At 40.9% G+C, this 10960-nt stretch overlaps 3 protein-coding genes and 1 long non-coding RNA gene across 6 annotated transcripts; 3 read left to right on the forward strand and 1 right to left on the reverse strand.

Annotated features, from left to right (window-relative positions):
* The first annotated feature begins 279 nt into the window (after positions 1 to 279).
* Positions 280 to 2849, forward strand: LOC124337151 (ras-related protein Rab-5C-like). 3 transcript variants are annotated; one of them, XM_046791232.1, is made up of 5 exons: positions 280 to 414; positions 1105 to 1323; positions 1386 to 1494; positions 1560 to 1819; positions 1884 to 2849. In XM_046791232.1, exons 2-5 carry the CDS (start codon positions 1125 to 1127, stop codon positions 1997 to 1999), a joined length of 684 nt encoding a protein of 227 aa, XP_046647188.1. In that variant the 5' UTR covers positions 280 to 414; positions 1105 to 1124; the 3' UTR covers positions 2000 to 2849. The 3 variants fall into 3 exon arrangements, with proteins under 3 accessions (XP_046647188.1, XP_046647186.1, XP_046647187.1); XM_046791230.1 differs by having other exon boundaries at positions 282 to 551; XM_046791231.1 differs by lacking the exon at positions 280 to 414 and adding an exon at positions 603 to 952.
* Positions 2850 to 2953: 104 nt separating this feature from the next.
* Positions 2954 to 3620, reverse strand: LOC124337342. Its single transcript, XR_006917225.1, has 4 exons — positions 3540 to 3620; positions 3406 to 3431; positions 3181 to 3301; positions 2954 to 3119 (listed from the first exon to the last, which is right to left on the reverse strand). It is a non-coding gene; the product is annotated as an uncharacterized LOC124337342 (long non-coding RNA).
* Positions 3621 to 3773: 153 nt separating this feature from the next.
* On the forward strand, positions 3774 to 6433 carry LOC124336938 (transcription initiation factor TFIID subunit 5-like). Its single transcript, XM_046790874.1, has 8 exons — positions 3774 to 3993; positions 4056 to 4247; positions 4309 to 4511; positions 4573 to 4769; positions 4833 to 5034; positions 5106 to 5225; positions 5305 to 5896; positions 5959 to 6433. The coding sequence occupies exons 1-8, from the start codon at positions 3811 to 3813 to the stop codon at positions 6358 to 6360; spliced, it is 2091 nt and encodes a 696-aa protein (XP_046646830.1). The 5' UTR covers positions 3774 to 3810; the 3' UTR covers positions 6361 to 6433.
* Positions 6434 to 7545: 1112 nt separating this feature from the next.
* Positions 7546 to 10943, forward strand: LOC124337025 (Krueppel-like factor 10). Its single transcript, XM_046791036.1, has 7 exons — positions 7546 to 7925; positions 8761 to 8925; positions 8992 to 9456; positions 9529 to 9801; positions 9871 to 9979; positions 10043 to 10143; positions 10210 to 10943. The coding sequence occupies exons 1-7, from the start codon at positions 7824 to 7826 to the stop codon at positions 10450 to 10452; spliced, it is 1458 nt and encodes a 485-aa protein (XP_046646992.1). The 5' UTR covers positions 7546 to 7823; the 3' UTR covers positions 10453 to 10943.
* The last annotated feature ends 17 nt before the right edge of the window (positions 10944 to 10960 follow it).

Raw genomic sequence — 10960 nt, forward strand, 5'->3', positions numbered from 1 at the left:
TGGAGAGAAGAGAAAACACCTCCCCTCGATCTGGCCATTCGAGTGACTGTTTTGACCGCTAGATGGCTCACCAGAGCTAAATAGTACCGACGAAATTCACGGTTTATTCGATATCTACGTGGAATTTGTTTTAATTATTCTGCATTATTAATTACGAATCGTAAACGCTCGATATGTAAATGTTGACCAGGAGAAATAATAGATTTTAAAAAAATTTTGGATTTTTTCGAGTAAAAAAGTTTTTTAACCCAACAAGGTTGCCATGTTTCGATATTTGTCCGCCTGGTGGCTAGTTCTTGTGTGTCCCTCCTCCCTGTTGTGAGGATTTCGCTTTTTCGCTGCGAATAATAAAATTTTTTCCAACACACAGCAGCGAGATAGCACTAGAGCAGTCGAATTTCGTAATCTTTACATGTAAAAACTATTGTCTACGTTCATACTATTGAAACTCTCTTCCTTCCTGTCGTCGTCATAAAGAAGTGTGTGTGTCATCAAGAGTTTTGACTTTTTGTTTCCCCCCACTGAACAGCATCGGTTATTTTATCCCTTGTGTAAGTTTTGTTCGTGTCGGTAGACGCCTCTCGAAAAAATAACAGATTTTCTGCTATCTTTTTCCAATCAGCCCCTCCATAAAACTTTGATTTTTTCTTTAACTTATTCTTTATGGTCCCTCCCCATTCTACTTGAGAGAAAAAATTACGTGTAACATTTCCCGTATAATATCGATATACCCACCCCACTACCGTATGATGTTCAAGTGACGTTTCAAAATACCACCCCTGGCTGCTGGGTCTTCCGTCTTGTGTGTGGTGTTGTTTGGTGCCTTCATTTTTATAACGACGTGTTTTGCATTTCGTAACACTTAACAAACCAGCGGCTTGGAGGAATCGTATTTTGATTTTTTCCTAGAAATTTTCAAGTTCAGAATTCACAAACAGTTTCCTGGTTTGGGGTATATAGCTTTTTGTTCTTGTTTTGTTTTAGTAGGTCAGAAGCACAAGAAGCCAATCAAATTCTCTTTTTTTATTCCCAATATGTATAAGGATTCTACCTTGTCTAATTTTTTTGCACAAGGTTGTGAACTGATGTCTTTCTTGTTTGCAGCTTCAGTTTACAGCAGAGTCATGGCCAATCGTGGGAATCAAGCTGGAACAGCAACAGCAGCAGCCGGTGGAGCTGCACAGCGACCAAATGGTGCCACACAGGGGAAAATCTGCCAGTTCAAACTGGTGCTTCTCGGTGAGTCTGCAGTGGGAAAATCCAGTCTGGTTCTCCGTTTTGTCAAAGGACAGTTCCATGAATACCAGGAGAGTACCATCGGAGGTAAACATAATTTCATCTCCACTCTTTGATCAAGGTTTTTAATGTTGTTGTTTCTTTTCCAGCGGCTTTTTTGACACAGACAGTCTGTTTGGATGACACAACTGTCAAATTTGAGATTTGGGATACTGCTGGCCAGGAACGATACCACAGTCTTGCCCCCATGTATTACAGGTATGATTGATCATAAAACAAAAAGTGTCAACTTGTATCAATAACACCTGTGTTGATATTTGCAGAGGGGCACAGGCGGCTATTGTAGTGTACGACATAACAAACCAAGACACTTTTGGCCGGGCCAAGGTCTGGGTGAAAGAGTTGCAACGTCAAGCCTCCCCTAACATTGTCATTGCCTTGGCGGGCAACAAAGCCGACTTGGCCGCTAAACGTGCTGTTGAATTTGACGAAGCCAAAGGCTACGCCGAAGAAAACGGACTTCTATTTATGGAAACGTCAGCCAAGACGGCCATGAACGTCAACGACATCTTCTTGGCTATAGGTAAATTCATTACTCACATGCAATTATTCCCCTTTATATAACCATTTCTTTTTTCACTTGACAGCCAAGAAACTACCTAAGAACGACGGAGCTGGAGGTGTTGGCGGAAGCAGTGGGCAGGGTAGGAGGCTAGACAGAGCTGAAGACGGCAACAAACCAGCTTCCTCGTGCTGCAAGTGATCACGAAATAATTAAAAAACAAAAAAAAGAAACTAAACAAAGAAAAAAAAACATACTACACACACATTTATGAACGACAACAAAAACAACAAAAAAAACCATATATTAAAAAAAAAAGAAAAAATCATCCGTTCTTTGTTTTCTTTGTTTTTTCCACACGCGGGGATCCAATTCCTTTTCTTTCTTATTATTATTTTTCCCAAAATTTTTTTTTGTAAACCATCAAAAGGACTTTTATATCATACCCCTTTACAGCATCCCCCTCCCCCATCAGAATATAATTTGCAGCATTTAAATAGTTACAACCTTTTTTGGGGATTATCCGTTGTGTCGATCGTTTATTTTTTAATTTTTTTTTATTCAAACGGAGCAGCGACATTCCAAATTAAATGGCGAATTTGAATTGGAAAAGAAAACAAGGCAAGGGTTTACAAAAATAATGGCCTGACTCTGTATTATTAAATCTCCCGACCATCATCAACCATGTTTTTTTTTATTTTGGTTTTTACATAACACACCTTTTTTTCCCCCACGTTTTTACTTCAAACAAACTTGTGTGATGGTTCTTTTTTCTCGTGTGTAGAATTTCTTCCCCCGTTTCTTTTGTGTATACTCGAATCCCCCCGCCCTTCAAAACTTTTGTATATCAAGCTTTATGAAACCTTGATTACCATTTTTTTTTATATACAAATCAATGTAGGTGTTCCACACATTTCTCTCTATATACCTATTTAGCTTTTTCTCTCCTTGATCATGATCGTGGCCCTCCCAATATCTTTCGAATAATGTCCTAACTTGGATATCGTGTAAGTAACGCTGCTATATCAGGAAATGTACATTTCTTGCCTTGCCCGTTGATTTCATTTCATTCTTTTTTCAATTGGCTTTACTGATAAGAAGCTATGCACTTTGGAAGTTGAAATGAGTGGAGAAATAACGAGAAAAATTTGGATATTCTTGTGAAAAGGCGAATCTATATTGATGCACATGGTACAAATACGAATGACATTTCACAAGAGGTAATTTTTTTTACAGCCAAATTTCAGCAGCTTTTGTCCAAGTGGGAACTCGTGGTGGTAATTAGTTTTCTGGTTTTAGATGACAGCTGACCCAGAATTACCTAGTGAAGAACAAAACAGTTAGGGACAATCGAATGGCGTCATTAGAATTAGTAAACTTACCTAAGAATCAGACTGCCATTTGCTTCCATGTGACTGCGAGTGGTTGAGAATGGATTTACTTGGAGCGAGCACGCATCTTCCTGCGCTTACGCTTAAGCCTACGCATACGCTTCTTACGCCACTAAAGAAAGAAAGAGCCGGCCATTAGATTCACAAGCCTCGAGACAAGTATCACAGTACACCGATACATGAAACACATAGAATAGGTAGAAAAACGATAATTACCTTAGCTCTCATGATGCAGTCGGTCTCTAAATGAAACAAGGAAAACAAAAAAGTCGATTAGAGATGTTGAAAACGAGGCAATTGTTGGATGATATTGGATTTTGTTAACTCAGTAAAACCAAGAATGAACTTACCTAGGAAAGACTGCAGAGAAGAGTGAGAGAGTCAGTGGCTTGATGGTCTCCTACATTGCCTATTTCCGTTTCCACTCCTTTCTTGAAAAATAGTTGAAATATTATATCGTAAAACATATTAAAACCTATATTAATTTGATGCTAGAAAAATTAGCAATTTTATTATGGGTAAAGTATTGTTTTTATTAATATTTTAGTAAATAAATTTGATAACTGGCACAATGCAAACCCGCTGTCGGGGTTGTTTACAACGAAAAAAAAAAAAGGAAAAATGGAGTTCGATATGAATCAGATATCTCAAACAAGCAATTCAAACGCGAAAATTGAAGCATCTGAAAGTCAAAACAGTGAAGTTTCAAGTGAAAACAGTGCAGTTCAACCTGTAGAACCAGAAAATGTCGACTCCAATACCCTTGCGGCCGTATTACAGTTTCTTCAGAAGCACAACCTGAAAGTAACTGAAAATGACATGGTTATTTTGAAATTTCGGCGTCTCATTTATTTGCAATGTATTAGGGGACGGCTGATATTTTGAAAAAAGAAGCACGGCTCAAGGAGGATCAATTACGAGATGCACAAGCTCTTCAAGTGGATTCAGAGGCAACAAATTTGCTCTCATCATACAAGAGCGAAGGAGACCCAAATGCCTACGAAAAAGCTTACCTAAGTTACAGGAGATTTGTGGAAAGCTCGCTGGATGTTTATAAAGTATGGTCAAAAGATATTCAATTCAATTTCAAATAGTAATTTCAATTTGTTTACTTTTCAGCATGAGCTGTCCCTAGTATTGTACCCTTTGTTTGTCCACATGTATTTGGAAATGATCTACAACCAACATGAATCAGAAGCCGCAAAATTTATGGAACGTTTTTCAACAGATCAGGAAGATTATTATCAGGATGATCTTAAAAAGGTTTCTTTTATTACCAAAAAAGAACACATGAAAGGCAGTGATCTCATGGAGAATTTCAAGTAACAAATCACTTTTATTTAAATAAAATCGTCAAACATAAAATCTTAAATTGTTCAACAGATCAAGTCAGTTCACCGTTCGAATGTCCCGGGATACTTACTCGGTTTTGAAGCGGTTTTTGCAGGACAAGAACCAATCAATTGTCATGAACGTCATTCAGGAACACTTGTACGTCGACATGTACGAAGGAGTGCCGAGAAATAAAGCCCAAGTTGAATCCACAGCCGGAGCCATGGAAGGCGAGGCCAACAGACAAGGTACACAAATCAAGAGATAAGAAAGAAATCCCCAAAACAATTACCAATTCTCTTCACTTACAGTAAACAAGACCAAAATCTACTATGGTCTGCTCAAAGAGCCCGATATCCAGCTTCCGGTAGTTGAGGAGGAAGAGGACGGAGAACCCGGCGAAGGTGGTGAAAAGCCCAAAAAGAAGAAACCCAAAAAGGATCCGTTGCTCAACAAGAAAGCCAAGAGTGACCCTAATGCTCCACCGGCCAGCCGATTGCCATTACCAGATTTGTAAGATGCAGATGCAGTGAAAAATGGTGTGGAAAAAAGGAAAATGGTTGAGCTGTGAGTTTCTGTTTCAGGAGAGATATCGACAAACTGGAGAAGGTCAGGGCCCTACGAGAAGCCAGCAAGAGGGTGGCTCTTGGTCCAGACAATTTGCCGTCCATTTGTTTCTACACGATGCTGAATTGCGCGGAAACGTCAGTTATTCTAATTTACCTGATTTGCCATTCAATTTGAAATTAGAATTTTTCTTTTTTCCCTTTTTGTGAATCACAGGGTCACGTGCGTCGAATTCTGCGAGGATTCGTCACTATTAGCCGTAGGGTTTTCCGATTCCATCCTCAAAGTTTGGAGTCTTGTACCCCAGAAACTCCGGGCCATGAAACCGGCTGAGCAATTGGCCGATATCGACAAGGAGGCCGAAGATGTTCTCGTTCGTATGATGGACGACAAGACGGGTGAGACTATGAAAGTCCTTCACGGCCATTGCGGGCCCGTCTACGCTGCCTCGTTCAGTCACGACCGGACGTTACTCCTATCATCGTCGGAAGATGCCACGATCCGGCTGTGGAGTTTGCAGACGTGGACTTGCCTGGTGGTCTATAAAGGCCACATTTACCCCGTGTGGGACGTGAGGTTCTCCCCTCACGGCTACTATTTCTCATCAGTCGGACATGATCGGACTGCCAGACTTTGGGCCACCGATCATCACCAGCCTTTACGGATCTTTGCCGGTCATTATTCAGACGTCGACGTGGTCCAATTCCATCCCAATTCCAATTACGTCGCCACAGGTTCCAGCGATAGGAGCGTCCGTTTATGGGATTGCGTAACTGGCAACTGTGTCCGGCTAATGACTGGTCATAAAGTAAAAACATTTTCATCCTTTTTATGAGTTTGTTTTTCTTTACGAGAAATTTGTTCGTGTAGGGAACCGTCTCGGCGTTGTGTTTCTCCACCGACGGCCGTTTTCTGGCATCCGGTGGAGCTGATCAAAAAGTCCTGTTATGGGATCTGGCTCACGGTCACCTATTGGCCGACCTGCCTGGGCACACGATGACAATCTCCAGTTTGGCCTTCAGTCGAGACGGGACCGTGTTCGCCACGTCTTCCCTGGACGGCTCCATTCAACTGTGGGATTTCTTCCGGATGACGGATGAGTCCTCTTTAGAGGACGTCAACATCTCGGGTCACAATCCAGACCTTCTCAAGCGGAGTAACGCCATTGAATCGCTCCGCTTGGCTCGTTACCCGACCAAAGCCACTCCTGTCATGTCATTGCATTTCACGCGGAGGAATTTGCTACTCGCTGCCGGCATGTTTGAAGGCTAACGTCAATCCCTCGATTCACACCAATTTTTTTAAATAATAATAAGAATTAAAATACATATAACTTTGTCTCTTATTTCCACAGATCCATTTTGTTGTTATCAAGTCGGGAAAAACCAAATTCTGTCGAGTTGGCTGTATTTTTCGTAAACGTGCCTAGTGAACCTCGAGACCGCTGTATAAATAGAAGATAATCGACCTGGTTTTTTCCGAGTCGATCTAGAAGTTTCCAGTTTGAGTCAGTCCGAATGGTTAAATTCCTATTGCTACGCAGTGAACCTTTGAATTTGAACCAAACCTTGGAAAAATCCCAAAGAACTGTTCAAATATCAAAAGAAAAACGAGCAAAGTCTAGACCATAAAATGGAGACTTAACGGGATAATAAAATTCAAATTTCTTTGTAGCCCAAATAAGGGCAATGATGGAGCCAGACAAAAGTCACACACGTTAACTTGTTTCTCTCGACACGTATAGCGACCGGTCGGTCGTCATGTGTGCACACATAATTTTATTATTTTTTCGCCAATAATTAATTTTAATTGAATCATCCCGGAAATTTGATTTAGTTCCAAGTGTATTCAAATATTCTTATCGCGTTGTTGTTCAAAGATTCCTTCAACAGAAGAAAGGAACTGTTGATTTATTATCACACATTTATAAGGGAATGACGCAATCGGCTGTGTAGGCCCCACACACAAAATGTGGCATAGCAACATTACATGTACACATTAAACAGCTTTGCGTAGGGGTAGCCAAAAAAAGGGATTTTAACTGAACGACGCAAATGACTCGACAGAAAGTCGGTTGGGGGGCTCGGTTCGACCAATGCCAAAACATAATGTGTGTACGTGTCCCAGTTTATCCGCACGTAACAATGTTCGTCAGCAAAAATGTTTACCATTCGTATACTGAACGTCAGCTGGCGCAGTTGCCATGCAAAGTCAACGAATACGTAATAGTTTTCGCCAGAAAAAAGGGTGTGTTAATAGGGAAAAGAAAAATGCTAAAAGATTTGTGTACGGTTTGGCAGCAGCAGTAAAAAAGCCTCCCTCCAGTTTTTCATGACACGAGTTGAGCACGTGAACAGCTAGTGGTTGGGCTCGTCTCTGATTGGCTGGCCATTCGCTTGTGGCGCCAATTTGATCGCGCGGGATATTCCGTCAGCGCGGGCTCAACCCACCACGTTTTTTATTTTTCCTCTCCACTTCCCCACGTTCTCTACACACACACTTGTGTGTGTGTTCCTTTTTTTATTATTCCCAAACATTTTCTCAAAATTTTACACAGTCAGACCCTGTTAAAAGCTAAAAGATTCGGTACTAGTGAACCACAGTCGTTCACGTCGTCTTCAAGTGTTCACACACACACAATCGTCTAAACTCCTCCAACCGTGTATCGTGCGATTATCAGGATTATTTCACGCCGCATTTGACAAGCAATATTTTTTAAATAAGTTTTTCCAAAAATGGATTTGACCAAGAATAATAACGAAGCAGAAGTTTTGATGACACCACCGGCCACACCGACCAACAAAACTCTTCAACTTCATTTCGATCAACATTCAGCTGTAAGTTATTCTTTTTTCTCCCAGTATGTTTTTAAATCTGTACTTATGTAATGCACGAAAATAGTTGGATGACAGCAGATTTTCTTGTTTGGTCGTGAGGTCATTGGGTACAAACATCACGTAGTCCACAATTGCGCGTGTGTGTGTAGGGCCGAATCGAATATGCAGCGTAATGCCAACATGTGGCGAATGGCACTAACAAAATTATCACGTAATTAAATTCGAATTTTTCAAGTGAACCAACCAACCCAGGAGGTGGGTGGGAAAAGCCCCCGTTGATTTTCTCTCCCGAATTTTTGTCTGTTGTTGTGGGCGCCTTCGTCACTCGCCGATCACGTGATACCCATTGTGTATATTATGTGTGTGTGGCGTTCGTGAGTGCTATATTTCGCTTTCCCGGCACCTTTTTTAAATTAAAAAAAAAAAGAGAGCGACTTTCACTGTGTGAGTTTACGAAATGTTTCGGCGGGTTTTGCAAGTTTTTTAAAAAAGATAAAAAGACCCCACCTGATTGGCTGTTGCTAGGCTCTTGATCCTATCCCTATATCCTTTCATGTGTTTTTGTGTGTATAAAACACGTGACTTATTTTATAGATTACAAACAAAACGGATATAAGTTTAATTGCACAATCTTTGATCATTTTTCAAAGAGGGGTTCAATGTTCAACACATGTATTTCAGGATATTACGGTCGAACAAGTTGAAGGATTTTGTGTCGATCGAGTCCAAGGTTGTTGCCGTTTCAGCGAAATGTGGAACACATATGCACCTTCGTCACCTTTATGTGTGTGTGATTGGGGATCAATTTTAAAAAATGGTTTGATTGCGAATGTAGGACGAAGAAGATATGGAAATTGATGCTGATTTGGAGGCCGTTCAGACGCTGTTGTCATTTTCACGCGCCGCTACCCGTCAACAACAGGCCGGGTCGTCATCGGATGAATCGCAAGACCAATGGGCTTCCAGCGATGATTCTAGCGATCATCTTCAATCCGCCAAGGTATATTTTTCTAATTGTTTAAAATAAAATAAAATAAATGTTGAATAATAATTAATAATAAAACAGAGATTGATGGCTTGTACGCCACCGAGGACTCCGAGTCCTACAAGTCCAGGCAGCGTCACTTCGATGCCCGTTTCGGTCATCATGATTGGCAAAAAAGACGGAACTGCCGAGCCTGTCCAGCAGCAACAGCAGCAGCAACAAGAATTTAATCACGAAGAGGCTCAAGATAACAAGGAGAAGCTGATGGGCGGTCCAGCATTGCCAGGCCGTCAAATAATATTCGTCGAAAACAAAAACACCAATCGGCATTTACGCAACGCTCATTTCGGAACCGAACAGATCTTTGTAGCCAACAAAGACACTAATCGGGAAGCACGGGAAATCACCAATCACAAGCCACCACCGAATAATAATAATAATAATAATAATATTGATAATAATGAAAATAGTAGTGATGTATTTGTGCAGCAATTTTCTGTATCTCGCTTTGTACCTGAAATGACTATGCCGGCAACAACTTCTCAGGTAACCCCAAAAAATTTAATTTGATTAGATAAGAGAAAAATTTTTTAACGTGTTTGATTTTTTGATTGATAGGCGATCCCGATAAAATCGCCAGTGGCCATTGCTCCCAAATTGATGCTGAATAGTGCGGCCTTGGGTAATTGTAATGTAATCAATGGATCGTCAGCAACTCGAGTGATCCCGGTCGTGCCGTTGGGGGCAGCAACCGGTGCCGATATTGGCTCGATGGGCGCCAATGGCGCTACTCTTTTCCTGGCACCCTGTGATAACAACGGACAAATAACGCATTTTGTTTTGACTACGGCCGGTATCCCATCCATGACCCTCATCGCTCCAAACAAGATGGTATATACCATTGATTACGATTTTTCAAACTCGGTCATATAAAACTAAAATCGAATGTTGGAATTCCAGGAAAGGGAGATGGATAAACGTCGGCGTATTTATGAATGCCAATTCGAAGGATGTGGCAAAAACTATTTTAAATCATCTCATTTGAAGGCTCACATGAGGACTCATACTGGTAGGTTATTTATTTAAAAGGTTTCTAACAAATTTTATTCACATTTTGGCCTAATCGACTTAGGTGAGAAACCATTCGTCTGCAGCTGGGATGGATGTGATCGCCGTTTCTCGCGTTCAGACGAACTGTCCCGTCACAAACGCACTCACACTGGCGAAAAAAAGGTATAATTTCAAATTTTTGTTATGTAAAACAATTTGAATTCTTTACAATTGAATTTTTAAAAACAGTTTAGCTGCCCAGTTTGCCAACGCCGTTTCATGCGCTCTGACCACTTGACCAAGCACGTCCGTCGTCATGCTCGCGAGCAAAAACCGATGGCCTGGCAGCTGGCCACTCGCAAACTAGCCTCAGCTAGTTCTTCTACTGCTGTTACTGCTCCTACTACTACTACTGCCGGCCCTGCTGTGGCTTCTCAATTGATCCCGGCGCAGATTATCCTCTCCGCCTCAACTGCCATTCCCTCAATTTAAGAAAAGAAAAAATAAGCAAAATGATGATGAAATGTTTATTATTTTTCGAATCCTTTTTTTTTGTTTTTACTTTGGGGGGTTAGTAGTTACATATGTTTATTTGTTTTTAAAAGCAGACAAAAAGGGCGGGACCTCTGTAGGACACAGTATATATACATCAGCTGTGTGTCTACGGTCGGTCAGTAGGTTATCTCTTCATAACAGCAGCAGCAGGGGAAGGGGGCGGATATATTTTGTAATGTCCTCTTGTTTTATTTCATTTTTCTTGTTTCAGTTGTCGGTGCAACGGCGACACAAATTTCTGTCCCGACCATCGACACGACACATTTTGTTGTGTTATTTGTTAAAACGATTCGTTCGAGCCGTCTAGAGCTTGTTAATTATTTTTATTCACACACACACACACACAAATGATTTATGATAACTATCGAGCTAAATAATAATCGTGTTTCGAACGAATGGACATAATAAATTACGATATTGATCAAGAATATTACGGGTCTAGAAT

The sequence above is a fragment of the Daphnia pulicaria genome, chromosome 4 (assembly GCF_021234035.1).
Source record: "Daphnia pulicaria isolate SC F1-1A chromosome 4, SC_F0-13Bv2, whole genome shotgun sequence".
Classification (NCBI taxonomy): domain Eukaryota; kingdom Metazoa; phylum Arthropoda; class Branchiopoda; order Diplostraca; family Daphniidae; genus Daphnia; species Daphnia pulicaria.